This window comes from Pristiophorus japonicus, chromosome 5 (genome assembly GCF_044704955.1).
Source record: "Pristiophorus japonicus isolate sPriJap1 chromosome 5, sPriJap1.hap1, whole genome shotgun sequence".
In the NCBI taxonomy this organism is placed as follows: Eukaryota; Metazoa; Chordata; class Chondrichthyes; family Pristiophoridae; genus Pristiophorus; species Pristiophorus japonicus.
In genome coordinates, this window is record NC_091981.1 from 131459793 (window position 1) to 131476991 (window position 17199).

General features: G+C 47.1%; 1 protein-coding gene across 1 annotated transcript in view; it reads right to left on the minus strand.

Moving 5' to 3' along the window:
* Positions 1 to 17199, minus strand: part of LOC139264459 (dynein axonemal heavy chain 11-like) — a 679414-nt gene that overhangs the window by 529161 nt on the left and 133054 nt on the right. Inside the window, exons 12-14 of the mRNA XM_070880970.1 lie at positions 13971 to 14166; positions 3322 to 3426; positions 2031 to 2426 (exon numbers count right to left, since the gene is read on the minus strand). Of these exons, the coding sequence (XP_070737071.1) occupies positions 2031 to 2426; positions 3322 to 3426; positions 13971 to 14166 (697 nt within the window). The remainder of the gene's footprint in view (positions 1 to 2030; positions 2427 to 3321; positions 3427 to 13970; positions 14167 to 17199) is intronic.

Consider the following 17199-nt stretch of genomic DNA (forward strand, 5'->3'; position numbering starts at 1 on the left):
GACGGCAGATTTGCATTCGTGAACCAGATGGGTTTTTACTATAATCTGGTAGTTTCATGGTCACCATGACTACTTTATTTAATTGAATTTAAATTCCCCAACTGTCATGGTGGGATTTTAAATTGTGTCTCTGGATCATTAGTCCAGTCTTCTGGAGTACTAGACTAGTAACATTATCACTATGCTACTGTTTCCGTTACAATGCCAAGTAGAATGCCAAGGAAATGATTGCATTGAACACAAAAGCAAACTTCTGTGGACGCTTGAAATCTGAAATAAAAACAGAAAATGCTGGAAATACTCAGTAGGTCAGGCAGCATCTGAGGAGAGAGAACTAGAGTTAATGTTTCAGGTCAATGACCTGAATTCAACGTTGAAGTTTACGTACTCACTAGAATAAAACTCCTCACCCTGAGAGGCACAAGACCCTCTGAAAGGGAAGTGACAGACAAAACCAGTGATCTCCATAATTGTCTACTGGAATGAAAACCTACAACAATGGGTGTTTTCTGGACGCAGTGCTGGTTTCTACTAACAAGGGAGCCATAAACAACAAGCTTCTGTAAATCTCAGAAATGTCACCATAAGTGACTATTGAAATACACTCACAAAAGGACAAATGCCTTTACACTTCTTAATGGGTATAGGCCACTACTGTTTTGCTGATCAATTATGATGACTTTAAATCAAATTATACACAAAATGTAAAGCAGCTCTATGGCACAGATGTGGCCAAAGATCTTTTCAGCTGAAGGAAGCACTGAAATGCCTTTAGTATTTTTCAGCTGCAGAGCCCAGTCTTTTAGCAGCTTGTGCAGCAACAGTTTAGCTGCTTGGGAGTCCGAATTAGGTCGGGTGGCAGCAAGAAGGGCTGTCATGTTTTTTTTTAAACTGAGGCTGGGAAAAGGGCGAGAGTTGAGTGGATAGAAGAGGAGATATCATTTTTTAAACTATTGTTTTCATAGAATTGTGAAATTTTATGGCGCAGCAAGAAATGTCCATGCTGGCTTGCTGAAAGAGCTATTCATTCAGCTCTATTCCCCTGTTCTTTACCCAAAACTTTCAAAAAGTTTATTTTTCAAATATTTGTCCATTTCCCTTTTAAAAAGTATTATGGAATCTGCTTTCAGCACTATTTCCAGTAGCGTATTCCATCATCTAACAACCTACTGTATAACAATAAATTAACATTTCAATATGTAAAACTTAACTGAAAGTGTAAAATGACTTGTATCATAGTACCCTTTAGTAGCCAACTGTTAACATATGGAATTGCCATTATAAACATTACATAGGTAGTTTCCCTTGTTAATGTTTACAGAAAAAACATTACTGAAAATCGTGACACAGGAAGTAATGAAAGAGCGTGCATTGATACAGCACCTCTCATGATATCTGGACATCTCAAAGCACTTCACAGTCAATGAACTTCTTTTGAAGTTTAGTCACTGTAATAATGTAGGGAACACGGCAGCCAATGTGTGCACGACAAAGTCCTGCAAACAGCAATAAGATAAATAATCAAATAATTTGTTTTTAGTGATGTTGGTTGAGAGATAAATATTGGCCAGAACACCAGGATTCCCTGCTCATCTTCAAATGGTGCCATGGGATCTTTTATGTCCACCTGAGAAGGTAGACAGGACCTCACTTTACATCCCATCTGAAAGCACATCCAACAGTGCAGCATTCGCTCAGTATGATACTGAAGCTGATTACCTGCTCAGGTTTCTGGAGTGGGGCCTGAACCTATGACCTTCCTACTTAGAGGTGAGACCATTATCTCTAAGCCAAAGCTGGCAGTAAAGTTTGTGGACATCAAGCGCACTCTATATGCAAGACTTTTATTAATAGAGCTAAAAGAAAAGCACAGCAAATTTTATAGGCAGAATTTGGATAGCAAGCACCACTGTTATAGCACATTTGATATAGCATGCAGCTGCATTAAAACCTTCTACAAAATATTTCATCTGGCAATTGTATTTTGCCAAGCTTACTGCATTACATTTTCTTCTTTTCTTCAGGCATACCTCAACCAATTTGTGTATCGTAGCACCATGCTCCCTCATCAACTTGTACCGCTTGGCTACTCTGTCTTCTCTGTCATCGAGGTTCAGCAGAGAATCTTTTTTGTTATCTTTCCTTGTAAACATAGCACACTCACTCCAAGTTTTCATAAGTGTTTGTAGAGTTACCACATTCTCTTTTGTCTTCTGAACCCTGCTTGCCAGATCATGCACTGTGTCCTTCATTTGCACAATGTAGCTCCAGCAGTTTTCACTCTGCCAGGTAACAGTCTCTTCTGCAGTCTTCAGCTGTTCATCAATGGTTTCCAGCTCACTGAAAATCAGTGGAAACTCCACTTCCAAGATAGTCTGTTTCAGCTTATTGTACCACTGCACCATTAACTCCAAGGTCCATACATACTAAATAATTTATAAACAAACAATAATTAGTCGAGTTCTTTACGAATACTAACTTTCTCCCAGAGTGGCACAAAGGACATTTTTCATAAGAATTAATAAATCAATGACAAATCCTGTAGTTTATTTCTGTAAATTGATTTTTTTACCTTGACGGTTAAAAGCACTTCATGGTAAAGTATCTGACAATTTTTTCTAATGGCGGGGGAGGACGGAGAAAAATCACATGCTATTTTTATCACAGTGATGTCAACAACAACTTGTATTTATATCACGTGGAAATGACAACTTGATATGCTTTGACAAGGTTTATACCTTCTTGTGTATTTACAAACAAATGATCTTATTGAATGGTGGTGCAGGCTCGAAGGGCCGAATGGCCTACTCCTGCACCTATTTTCTATGATTCTATGATTCTATGAAAGCAAGTTTGCCAAACACTTCTAGTGAAGATGGAGTCCCTTTATGAGAGAGTGTACTCAATATATTTTAATATCTACCTTTATAACATATGTCTGTCACAAGATCAATTTTTTCCCGAAGGGGCTGTAGGAGTGGGCTGTAGGAGCATAGAACCTCAGTCATTCAGCTGTGAACTTCTTGATTCAAAAAAGATGCAAACTCAAAACAAGGGAAGGGGGAATGAGGGGTAAGGGGGGGAGGGGGAAATCAGAAGAACCCCTCTTTTACACTTTTAATGTTCAGGTTTTTTTATAACCTGAAGGAGTCATTCCATCAAAAAACATATTAATCAATCACAATACATGAATTTGAAACAATGTGGTGAAGACATCTTATTATGAAGAATGATTTAACTCTGTGTGTGATTTAGATTAAAATGAAAAGTGAGACCTCCCACTGGTTAAGGTAGATTCTACTCTTCTTGGAAAAGACAAACCTTAGTCAAAGTTTCCCTCTTCTCAAAGATGGCTGCAGCTGTATCCGGGATGTCAGAGTGATTCAATATCTGAAGGTATTTCACCTCGCGCAGCACAGCAACAAGCTGCAACACATATTACATCAAAATGTATTGGGTAACATCCAGTTAAATATTTCTTAAATAGTCACTCTCACAGCATTACACAGCACAGGTAGAAATCACCAGTTACTTTATTTTTATAATCTTTGAATATTTATTGTTCATTTATTTCCTACACATGTTTACCGATGTTAAAACTTTGCTGGAGACATAGGCCCCAAGTTTCGCCATGATTTGCTCCTGATTTTTAGGAGCAACTGGTGTAGAACGGAATATCTTAGAAATCGGAATTCTCGCCATTTAGTTTGCTCCAGTTCTAGTCAGTTAGAACAGTTTCACTTTGGAACAGAATTTTTTTTTCAAAAGGGGGCGTGTCCGGCCACTTACGCCTGATTTCAAAGTTTCGTCAGTGAAAACTTACTCCAAACTAACTTAGAATGGAGTAAGTGAAGATTTTTGTACGTTCGAAAAAATCTTGTCTACACTTTAGAAAATCAGGCATAGGTTACAAATCAGGTGTAGGGAATGGGGGGAGGGGGGTTTAAAGGGAAGTTTACAAACATTAAACACTTCAGTTTTACAAATAAAGAGCCATCATCAATAATAAATGATAAAAATATCAATAAATCCAAAAAAATTAATAAGAAATAACTTTTTTTTTTAAATCAATAAATAAAACATTTTCTACTTACCGACTGCAGCACCGGGAGCCCTCCAACAGCGTGCTGGGATGCCCCCCCCCCCCAGTGTGTCTCTGTCAGTGTCTCTATCTCTCTGTCTGTCTGTGTGTGTCTCTCATTCTCTGTCTGTCAATGTTTGTGTTTCTGACAGCGAGGGGAGGGGGAGGAGGGGGGTAGAGGGAGAGAGGGGGGAGCAGAGAGAGGGAAGGGGGAGGGATGGGGAGAAGGGGGAGGGGGGAGAAGGGGGGGGAAGAAAAAGGGGGGGAAAGGAGAAGTGGGGGAAAGGAGAGGGGGGGAAGGAGAGGGGGGGAAGGAGAGGGGGTAAAGGAGAGGGGGGGGAAGAGGAGACGGGGTAAAGGAGAGGGGGGGGAAGAGGAGAGGGGGTGAAGGAGAGGGGGGGAAAGGAGAAGGGGGGGGAAGGAGAGGGGGTGAAAGGAGAGGGGAGGGGAAAGAAGATGGGGGGGGGAAAGGAGATGGGGGGGGAAAGGAGAAGGGGGAGGGAAGCTGAACGGGCCGGGCCCGGCTGGGCCCGAGACTTCGGGCAGGGCCCAAGACTTCGGCAGGGCCCGTCCCCAGCACCAGATTTACAGGTAGATGGCGTTGGGTCGGGTCAGGGTCGGAGCGCGGGTCGGGAACGGGGGGGTGGTGGGAGGTCGGTTCGGTTCGGGTCGGGGAGAGGGAGGGAGAGGGAGGTCAGGTCGGGGGGAGGGAGGTCAGGTCGGGTCCAGTCGAGGGTGGGGGGGGTAGGGGAGCGGGAGTCGTGTCGGTGTCGGGTCCGGTCCGGAGGCGGGGGCGGGGGGGGGAGGGAAGCGGGAGTCGATGTCGGGGTCGGGGTCGGGTCCATCCGGAGGCGGGGGACGGGGGGGAAGTGGGAGTCGGGTCGGATCCAGTCCGGGGGTCGGTGGTCGTGTCCGGTCCAGGGGCGGGGGGGAAGCGGGAGTCGGGTCGGTGTTGGGTCCGGTCCGGAGGCGGGGGTCAGGAAGCGGGAGTCGAGTCGGGTCGGGAGGAAGCAGGAGCTGGGCGTGAGAGGAGCCTTATTCACGCCATTCGGCCAGGACTAGGGGCTGCGTGCTTCGGGCCCCTCCCACACAGTTTCAGGCGCCTGGAGCTACTGCACTTGCGTGCCCACTGTAGCGCGCATGTGCAGAGGCCCCGACACTGTTTTCAGCGCAGGGACCTGGCTCCGCCACCTACAGCTCCTGCTGCGCTGCGCCGAGGGCCAGAGGGCCTACAGGGAGGTGGAGAATACGGAGGGTTTTTTTAGGCGCACGTTGTGGCGCGAAAAACGGGCGTCCAGGTCGGGACTGCGCCGTTCTAGGCACGGCTTGAAACTTGGGCCTCTAATGGGATAGATTTTGGTCGTTAAGCTTTGTTTGGGCAAAGCATAGAGCAAAAAGTTGGGTGGGGAGGATCATGTTCCCACAACAGAGCCTGCACAATGTTAGAGTATATAACTGGACTGTTGGGTTTCTCTACAAATGTTGTGAATCTTTGGAATTCTCTGTCCCAGAGGGCTGTGGATGCTGAGTCCCTGAGTATATTCAAGGCTGAGATAGATAGATTTTTGGAGTCTCGGAGAATCAGAAGTTTTTCTGGAGGTGACCATGTCCTCTCCGCACTCCCTACTTCCGCCCTGCTGCTGCCGAAGCCTCCAAAGTGGTCATCAGAGTGCGCAGCACTGATGTCCTGCCCCAGAAGCGAAATTCAGCTGGAGAAGTCTTCCGGCCGCTACCCCCGACAGCTTTTTCTGTCAGTGCACTGTGTTTGATATGGCGGTGCAGCTGCCATTAAAGGAGAGGGTACACTGCCACGACCGCCATCTTATTTTTTTTCAGTCGGTCGACTGCCAGGTAACCCGGCAATTATGCTCCCGGGTTCAGCTGGTCTGCCGATAGACAACCTGGCACCCCCTCATGAGTGCCAGTCTGCTGACCCGGCCGAAACCCTCTCTGGTGGCCCAGTGGACCTAACTTAAAAAGATGCAGAGTTCGAAGCGGCTCTTCCCTTTAACTGGAGGAGAGACAGTGCGATGACGTCACCAGCCCGCCGCTGATGACTGACAGCGGCGTGGAATCCGTTCCCGCCTCCACTTACGCCCCCATTATGACCGACTTCCGCCCTACTCGAAAAAAAAAACGACAAAGAGCTGAATTTCGCAAGATGGGCCGCCGATTTATTGCGGCGGCCAAAACACTACAAAAACAGTAGGTGCAACCCGTTTCCAGTGGGGGTGAATTTCAACCCCTTTATGTTCTTATGATGGTTCTGTTTTCAGCAAATGTCTTCGGTTCCTAAACATTTTCCATCTTCCGTTGTCATATTGTAGGATTTAATATCTATTTGCTAGTGCATGTTTGCAGTACTGACAAGACTGTCCAACAAAAAAGGGAAAGATTGGGGAGAGATTGAGTAGACGAGGCCTATAGAAGAATGAGAGGTGATCTCATTGAGACATATAAGAATCTGAGGGGTATTGACAGGGTAGATGTTGAGAGGTTGTTTCCCCTAGCTGAAGAGCCTAAAACTAGGGGGCAAAAGGGGAAAAATTGATTATCGACCATTTTGTGGCGTTAACATCGCCTGGACGCTAATTTCAGTGCCGGGCGATAATTAAGTGTCGGCGATTGCAAAGCAGATTTTTACTGCTCTAAGAGGGGATTGCATACTTCTCTTAGGGCGATAGTATCAGCAAGCACATGGATTGGGGCGGAGATTGGACTGTTATTCACCTCTTTGTTTTCTATTTCCAGTCGGGGTGGTGTTGAGGGGCAGAAGTACTGTTGGAGTGGGGCGGCTGACGCTATGCGCCATCAGCGCCGAGCTGATGACGTCAGTGTGACGCGGACGTGCCTCGTCGCGCTGACGCATCACAACGTCCCTCCACTTCAGTTAAAGGGGAAGGCCGCTGCAAACTCTGAATATAGTTTAGTTAGGCCCATCGGGCCACCAGGGAGGGTTTCGGCCGGGCCAGTGGCCTGGCACCATAGAGGGGGCGATGGGCTGCCAGTTGGCGCCTGGCCGAACCCGTGGCCACCATTGTCGGGCCAACCTCAGAGTCGGCCGACAATTAAAAGAAAATGGAGGTGGTGGGAGCACCGCAACCCCTTTAAGGGCGAACTCACTGCCAAGCCAGATACAGCTTCCCCCAGGGGAAAGCAGTCAGTGGCACTGATGCTTCATCGGGGGAATTTCCAGCGGGGAAAATTCCTGCGTGGTGCAGAAAGGGGTTGCTGCCTGTCAGAAGGGGGTCGGCACGTGCACGCGAGCAGCAGAACGAGCAGCACGGAAACCCGTTCCTGGCCCGGGGGCAATTTAGGACAGGTCAGCCCATCCATCTGCTCCCTGTCGGTGAGGCCTATCCGCTCCATTGCCGCCTCTTACTGGCGGTAATGGGCCTTAAAGAGGGGGGCAATTTTGGCCCCAATGTGTCTATCTACTAAAATCACCTCCACATTTTAGCACTTGCATACATTAACAGCTATTCAATTACGGTATGCACATGTGACAACCACAAAGCTGCACAATCACTTAAAGGCTCTTTTTTTCTCTTGCAGGCCAACCTGCCGCATAATAGACATAAGCAAGAAAGGACACGAGGCGGCGAAGCACACCTGAGGACCCTCACTAACCTGAAACAGAGCCCAGGAGATCATCGACCCACAATTCGTAGGAGCTGTAGCACTTGGCCACGCCGACTCCCATGGGGACAGTACTGGTATGTACTGATATGTATATATGGAGGAAGAGCAGCCGGGAGGGTGCTGAGAGCATGCAGAAACCAAACGCAGATAGCGGAAGGAGTATGCGGCAAACCAGATCCTCACCCACCCTTTCCTTCAACCACTGTCTGCCCACCTGTGACAGGGTCTGTAATTCCCGTATTGGACTGTACAGTCACCTGAGAACTCACTTTTAGAGTGGAAGCAAGTCATCCTTGATTTTGAGGGACTGCGTATGATGATGATGATGTTCCTCACCTCTTCCGTCATGCCACTTCCCCCTCAAACCACAAGCCTTTTCTATTTTGCATTAAAGTGTAGTGTCTCCATTCCTTGCTCCCTCCCTGTCCCCGACCCCTGAACTTAACCATACTCTTGTGCCTTTAAGACTTCAGATGATGAGCCAGCAAAGCAACAGCCTGTCCCTCAGCCTCCTAGTAAGAGCAACGAGGGAGACGAGGATGAAGGACAGGAGACCCCAGCTCAGACAAAGTCACTTCAACAAGCTGCCCCCGACTCTGGGAGACGATGTCGGTGGAGGAGTCATTGTTCCTGGGCTTTGATGAGGGTGATGCTCCGGGACGCAGCAGCACACATTAATGCCACGGGGTAAGGGAAGCTTGAGGGCCTGCTTCCCAGAGGGTGAGTTCTGCTCAGCAGGACGCCTCCTCCGTTTCGGATGCCTCCAAATGTTTGTCACCATCCTCCGCCTGCTCCACGACGAGATGCAGGCCGTGCTCCAACGGATCCATCACAGGCCTAATCCACGTCCGGGCTGGGGTCAAACAGGGCTGCGTCATCGCCTCAACCTTCTTAATCTTCCTTGCTACCATGCTCCACCTCACAGTTGCTAAGCTCCCCGCTGGAGTGGAACTAAACTACAGAACTAGTGGGAACCTGTTCAACCTTCGCCGTCTCCATGCCAGGTCCAAGACCATCCCAACCTCTGTCGTCGAACTACAGTACGCGGATGACAAATGCTTCTGCGACATGCAGAGACTGAACTCCAGGAAATAGTCGACATATTTACTGAGGCGTACGAAAGCATGGGCCTTACGCTAAACATCAGCATGACAAAGGTCCTCCACCAGCCTGTCCTTACCGCACAGCACTGTCCCCCAGTCATCAAGATCCACGGCGCGGTCCTGGACAAGGTGGACCACTTCCCATGTCTCGGGAGCCTCTTATCAACAAGAGCAGCCATTGACGACGAGATCCAACACCGCCTCCAGTGTAGCCTTCGGCCGCCTGAGGAAAAGAGTGTTTGAAGACCAGGCCCTCAAAACTGCCACCAAGCTTATGGTCTACAGGCTGTAGTAATACCCATCCTTCTGTATGGCTCAGAAACATGGTCCATGTACAGTAGACACTCAAGTCGCTGGAGAAATACCACCAACGATGTCTCCGCAAGATCCTACAAATCCCCTAGGAGGACAGACGCACCAACATTAGCGTCCTCGACCAGCCCCAGCATCGAAGCACTGACCACACTTGACCAGCTCCGCTGGGCAGGCCACATAGTTCGCATGCCAGACACGAGACTCCCAAAGCAAGCGCTCTACTCGGAACTCCTTCACAGCAAACGAGCCAAAGGTGGGCAGCGGAAACATTATAAGGACACCCTCAAAACCTCCCTGATAAAGTGTAACATTCCCACTGACACCTGGGAGTCCCTGGCCAAAGACCGCCCTAAGTGGAGGAAGTGCATCTGGGAGGGTGCTGAGCACCTTGAGTCTCATCGCCGAGAGCATGCAGAAATCAAGCGCCGGTGGCGGAAAGAGCGTGTGGCAAACCAGCCCCACCCACCCTTTCCCTCAACGACTATCTGTCCCACCTGTGACAAGGACTGTGTTGTTCTCGTATTGGATTGTACAGCCAACTAAGAACTCATGTTCAGAATGGAAGCAAGTCTTCCTCGATTCTGAGGGACTGCCTATGATGATGAGGGAGTTTCTGGGTTCCAAGCAATCCAACGGGGATCTCATGGTGCCACAGCAGGCCAGCAATCTGTTCTCCAGCAGATTTCTCTGGATGCTGAGGCGTGCACAGGGGGAGTGGCAGTGTGTCGGTTAAAATGGAAGACGCTGTCCTCTCTCAGAATGACAGCATCGCGGCTCCCACCACTGCCACTTCACCTTTGCACTTGGTGCTGACTGCACCCCAGCCATCCAAGACTGCTGCCGCCCAACCTGAGGTGGCGCAGTCTGTAGCCGGGCCTTCCAGGCCCAGAGCTGGTCAAGGGCGTCTTGGAAGGCCATCTGCAGTCTGTGTGTCGCAGAGTGAGCAGCCTGCTATCAGCCTTGCTGCAGGAATTAAGGAGGAGCAGTAGGGCAGGGGGGAAGGGAAATGTGACAAAAATGTGAAGTAACACACTTTTGTTTAGATGGCCAGATTATTTCATTGTAAATATATTCTTAATGCTGGTTGTGGGTTATTATTTTTGATTAGCAAACGGTTGTTTGGATTAATTTATTGTTGTTATTGTTGGTTTTGGGTATTTATGGGTGATGGGGTTTGTAATAAATGGGTCATTTTAAAGTTCATATTTGGTCGTGTTTTTCAGTTGCCATGTCATAGGCTCTGCGCTGTGCACATAGTCCTTTGTTGGTGCAGCCCAATCGCAATGTGATATGTGCTTTAGTGGAAACGTTGAATAATGAGGCGTTGGGCACCGCCCTTGCAAAAGCAACATCGGCACACTCGCTCTTCGTTCTTCTCCTCTGCGTCCTTCTCCTGAGGTGGACCTGCATTCCCTGGTAGCAATGGCTGGGCCCTCTCAATGGCCAGGTTGTGCAGCATCCATCACACAACAACGAAAAGGGAGACTCAACCAGAAAAGCAGTGACTTAGGAGGCTACGCTTCAGCAAGGAGGTGATCACAGAGCTGTGTCACCTGTTTCACTAAGAGTGCTCCACCAGAGCAGTCAAGGCATCGGAACTGTGGTTTAGCACCCCGATAGTCTGTTCAATGAGGTTCCTGGTGGCGGCATGGCTCTCATTATTTGCGTGCGGAGGGATGTCAGCAACCAGGTGAGGGAATAAGGGGTTATGGGGAGCAGGCAGGGAAGTGGACCTGAGGCCATGATCGGATCAGCCATGATCATATTAAATGGCAGTGCAGGCTCGAGGGGCCGTATGGCCTACTCCTGCTCCTATTTGTTATGTTCTTATGAGTGCATAACCCTTGTCCCCGAGCAGTCATCCACGAACTCCATGTGGTGGTTTGAAGAGTCGTGGGACAGTGGTCTGTTGCAGGATGAATGAATCATGGGTTCTGCTAGGATAGAGGACATTGACTGCAAGGATGAGTTGCCTGTGGTTGCACACCAACTGAACATTCAGAGAGTGGTAGCCTTTGCGATTATGGAACACCTCTGCATTGTGATAAGGTCCCCACAATGACACGTGGATGCAGTCAATGGCGCCCTGAACCATGGGGAAGCCTGCTACCCTTGCAAATCCATATGTGCATTCCTGCTGCTTCTCCTTGGACATATGCTCCACGAGATGTAGTCCCTTTTCCTGCTATACAGAGCGTATGTTACATTGCAGGTACAGCAATGGATTGCGAACTGTGAAAAGTTTGCTATATCCCCTGCTGTAGGCTGGAAGGAGCCGCCAGCGTAGAAATTGAGAGCTACTCTGACCTTGACTGCCACTGATAGCGGTGGTCCTCCTGATATGAGGCTCGAGGTCTTGGTGAAGCAGGTGGCACAGCTCTGTGATCACCTCCTTGCTGAAGCGCAGCCTTCTAATGCACTGCTCTTCTGAAAGGTGAATATATGAGAAGTACTCCCAGAAAACCCTGAGAGGGTAAGGTCCCCTGTTGTGACATCTGCAGGCCTCCCCCTGCCTCTGGGCCTATTTGGCATGATCCGTCTCTGGAGCCCTCGCCTTAAAAGTAGATGCCAGATGCCAAGGTGCATTGCCAGGACAGCCCCCATGATTGAGTGAAAGCAGCAGGTCCAAAAGTTGATACAGTTTGTTCATTAGCATTTCTAACACCAGAAACAAAGCAACTATGTTCACAATCTGACAGCATTCAAAACAATCTCTGGGAAGGTAACAATCAATTTGACCTCCCAATGACCCGGTTGCACATTGCCATATATCGCCACGATAGCGCCGATATCATTTGTGAGCGCTTGGTTTTTGCTGCCGTGATTAGCACCATGCAGTAAATGTAGTGAAAACAATCAATATTGTGATCGGGGCACTAGCATTGACGTCACGGTCTCATTGGCGCAGCAATCCCTGGCACTAAGTTTTTGTATCGCCACTAAAACGGCAATCAAGTTGACAAGCGGCGCTAATATCGCTGCGCCCGAGTGATAACATAGAAAACATAGAAAATAGGTGCAGGAGCAGGCCATTCAGCCCTTCTAGCCTGCACCGCCATTCAATGAGTTCATGGCTGAACATGAAACTTCAGTACCCCCTTCCTGCTTTCTCGCCATAACCCTTGATCCCCCGAGTAGTAAGGACTTCATCTAACTCCCTTTTGAATATATTTAGTGAATTGGCCTCAACTACTTTCTGTGGTAGAGAATTCCACAGGTTCACCACTCTCTGGGTGAAGAAGTTTCTCCTCATCTCGGTCCTAAATGGCTTACCCCTTATCCTCAGACTGTGACCCCTGGTTCTGGACTTCCCCAACATTGGGAACATTCTTTCTGCATCTAACCTGTCTAAACCTGTCAGAATTTTAAACGTTTCTATGAGGTCCCCTCTCATTCTTCTGAACTCCAGTGAATACAAGCCCAGTTGATCCAATCTTTCTTGATAGGTCAGTCCCGCCATCCCGGGAATCAGTCTGGTGAATCTTCGCTGCACTCCCTCAATAGCAAGAATGTCCTTCCTCAAGTTAGGAGACCAAAACTGTACACAATACTCCAGGTGTGGCCTCACCAAGGCCCTGTACAACTGTAGCAACACCTCCCTGCCCCTGTATTCAAATCCCCTCGCTATGAAGGCCAACATGCCATTTGCTTTCTTAACCGCCTGCTGTACCTGCATGCTAACCTTCAATGACTGATGTACCATGACACCCAGGTCTCGTTGCACCTTCCCTTTTCCTAATCTGTCACCATTCAGATAATAGTCTGTCTCTCTGTTTTTACCACCAAAGTGGATAACCTCACATTTATCCACATTATACTTCATCTGCCATGCATTTGCCCACTCACCTAACCTATCCAAGTCACTCTGCAGCCTAATAGCATCCTCCTCGCAGCTCACACTGCCACCCAACTTAGTATCATCCGCAAATTTGGAGATACTGCATTTAATCCCCTCGTCTAAATCATTAATGTACAATGTAAACAGCTGGGGCCCCAGCACAGAACCTTGCGGCACTCCACTAGTCACTGCCTGCCATTCTGAAAAGTACCCGTTTACTCCTACTCTTTGCTTCCTGTCTGACAACCAGTTCTCAATCCACGTCAGCACACTACCCCCAATCCCATGTGCTTTAACTTTGCACATTAATCTCTTGTGTAGGACCTTGTCGAAAGCCTTCTGAAAGTCCAAATATACCACATCAACTGGTTCTCCTTTGTCCACTTTACTGGAAACATCCTCAAAAAATTCCAGAAGATTTGTCAAGCATGATTTCCCTTTCACAAATCCATGCTGACTTGGACCTATTATGTCACCATTTTCCAGATGCACTGCTATGACATCCTTAATAATTGATTCCATCATTTTACCCACTACTGAGGTCAGGCTGACCGGTCTATAATTCCCTGTTTTCTCTCTCCCTCCTTTTTTAAAAAGTGGGGTTACATTGGCTACCCTCCACTCCATAGGAACTGATCCAGAGTCAATGGAATGTTGGAAAATGACTGTCAATGCATCCGCTATTTCCAAGGCCACCTCCTTAAGTACTCTAGGATGCAGTCCATCAGGCCCTGGGGATTTATCGGCCTTCAATCCCATCAATTTCCCCAACACAATTTCCCGACTAATAAAGATTTCCCTCAGTTCCCCCTCCTTACTAGACCCTCTGACCCCTTTTATATCCGGAAGGTTGTTTGTATCCTCCTTAGTGATAAGTCTTCAGCGCCCCAGTAGCGGCCTTCGCCAGCGCTAACAAGTGGTGCTAATCTACTCAATTTCTTGCCCTAGTCTTTTAATAGAATTTTAATCTTAATATTAATCACAGTTGTACCTGATGGTCAAAGTTCACACTGAGAAAACCAGTTTCGAGATTGCGCTTGATAAGTGACTGGTGCAAATTGAACTGGCAGATCTTATGGACTCCACTTGTCCATGACAAGTAAATCTGTTCTTCATATTCATCAAGTAAAGTCAGCATCTCCATATATTTTTGGTACACTGTCCCAGCTTCTGGGCCTTCAAGATTTCTAAAAAAGAAATTATACAAAACTCATTCCAGTTCATTTAATTTATAAACTGTAGATGATATATAATAAAGGAACAAAAGATTAGGATTAATCTCATTATTTTGAGAGGGTGGTGAACCTTTGGAATTCTCTACCCCTGAAGGCTGTGGAGGCTCAGTTGTTGAATATATTCAAGACAGAGATCGACAGATTTCTGGATATTAAAAGGGAATCAAGGCATATGGGGATAGTGCAGAAAGTGGAATTGAGGTAGAAGATCAGCCATGATCTTTATGAATAGTGGAGCAGGCTCGAGGTGCCAAATGGCCTACTCCTGCTCCTGTTTCTTATGTTCTTACGTTCATTATAAAGTTCAAAAAATTATTATTGAATCTTGATTGTATCTTTATAGTTTATCATATGACAGAAGTCAGTTGCTCTCTACAATATGGCAATGGGGGGAAAAAAAAATCAGAAAACAAATCACCCTGGACTGCTCCCATGTACAAAATAGCTGGTTGCAGAGCAGTGGAGAGACCCAGCAGCAGGTTGGATCGTAACCAGGTAATAGTGCTTGGTACAGGCGAGCTGAAAGTGATTTATAAAAAACTAAAACTATGAAAAAACATTTATTTGGTAGAATTCTGAACCAGGAGCAAGTTTATTTGTGTACTTATTTATTTGCTGCTAATCTAAGAAAAAAACTCATCATCTTGGGCTCAATTTTCCCCAGTGATTTACGCCGTTTTTTTGGAGCCAGCTCCTTTTTTTGGCCTAAGTTAAAAAAAACAGTTTCCCCAATCAATTTGCACCAGCGTAACTCAGTTAGTAATGATTTGTTTAGGTTCGTTTTTCTTTTCAGCCAAAGGGGGCGTAACCTGCCACCCGTGCCAATTCTGGCCATTTAGGCAAATTTGGCCAGCTGAGAGTTACTCCAGTTTTGCTTAGACCAGCGTATGTGGCCTCTGCAGAAAAAATTTCTGGAGAGTTAAAGAAATTGGCGCAGGTAAGGAAATCGGCACAGATAAGTGCAGCACATGCCCGGACAGCAGGAAAGGAGAGAGAAGAGAGAGAGTGGAGGGTAGAGAATAGAGAGTAGAGTGTGAGAGTGAGAGAGAGCCGGGAGGAGGCCATTCGGCCTGGGATGTTGAGCGAGGGAGTGGACCGGCAAACCCTTCGGCCAGGGCTAGGGGTAGCGGGACCGGCTTTAATAATTGGAGGTAAGTTGCTGCAATATATTTTAACATGTTTTGAAATTGATGCAATATGTTTTAATGTGTTGGGAGCTGGCTGTATGTTTTACTTTGCAGGCTCAGCTCGCATTGTGTCCCTGGTTACCATGGTAGCCCGATCTTTTTGGCGCAGATCAAAGCTCTACCCCCAAAACTAAAGGACAGGTTGGGCCACGCCAAAATAAAGAAATCCAATGGGGAAACTTAGAACATTTTTTTTTGTGTACTTGTGCCCCCATAAAACGGGCGTAACTTGTCATGTATGCAACCTTCATACAACTGTAACCTTCATGTAACTGTAACCTTCATGCAACCACACTGTACCCTGTATATATGTCCTGGAAAGGCACACCTTAACCACAGGGGGTGAACTTGTGGGAGACACTCCTCACCATGCAGGTATATAAAGGGAGGTCCCACGCAGAGTCATCACTTCTTGGTCCTGGGAATAAAGAAAGGTCACGCAGTGACCGTGCCTGCAGTACATGCCTCGTGTGATTCAGTAGCAAGGTGCAGGGACACCACGTAACTCTTCAAGTACGCCAAAAAAAAGCTTTGCGGAAAAATTGAGCCCCGTATAGGCAGTTCTTCTCATGTTAAATCTCCAATCTCTTCACCACAATCTTTCTTGTTTCCCTCTTAAAATTATTACTATGTTCATTGCTTCTGGTAAAGTGAAAATATCCCTTTCTTAAGATTCTTGTTCCTATCTACATTTTCATTGTGATGCAACCAAGATTCATTGAACAATCTCCTCTTATTCATTCTTTTCCAGAACCTCAAAATTGTAGAATTGCTTTTCCCTTTCAGTTTATCCTTCCTCCTAAAATATTCAGGCTTCTAAACTCAAGGTTAACATTACCCAATCACTTATTCCTAATTTGCTTCACCTTGTGAAGGATGGTACCCAATTATCATAGAAGTTACAATATATATCAATGATTTGGATGAGGGAATTGAGTGTAATATCTCCAAGTTTGCAGATGACACTAAACTGGAGGGCAGTGTGAGCTGTGAGGAGGATGCTAAGAGGTTGCAGGGTGACTTGGACAGGTTAGGCGAGTGGGCAAATGCATGGCAGATGCAGTATAATGTGGATAAATGTGAAGTTATCCACTTTGGTGGCAAAAACACGAAGGCAGAATATTATCTGAATGGCGGCAGATTAGGAAAAGGGGAGGTGCAATGAGACCTGGGTGTCATGGTACATCAGTCATTGAAAGTTGGCATGCAGGTACAGCAGGCGGTGAAGAAGACAAATGGTATGTTGGCCTTCATAGCTAGGGGATTTGAGTATCAGAGCAGGGAGGTCTTACTGCAGTTGGACAGGGCCTTGGTGAGGCCTCAACTGGAATGTTGTGTTCAGTTTTGGTCTCCTAATCTGAGGAAGGACGTTCTTGCTATTGAGTGGGTGTAGCGAAGGTTCACCAGACTGATTCCCGGGATGGCAGGACTGACATATGAGGAGAAACTGGATCGACTGGGCCTGTATTCACTAAAGTTTAGAAGGATGAAAGGGGATCTCATAGAAACATATAAAATTCTGACAGGACTGGACAGGTTAGATGCAGGAAGAATGTTTCCGATGTTGGGGAAGTCCAGAACCAGGGCTCACAGTCTAAGGATAAGGGGTAAGCCATTTAGGACTGAGATGAGGAGAAACTTCTTCACTCAAGAGAGTTGTTAACCTGTGAAATTCTCTACCGCAGAGAGTTGTTGATGCCAGTTCATTGGATATATTCAAGAGGGAATTAGCTATGGCCCTTACGGCTAAAAGGGATCAAGGGGTATGGAGAGAAAGCAGGAAAGAGGTACTGAGGTG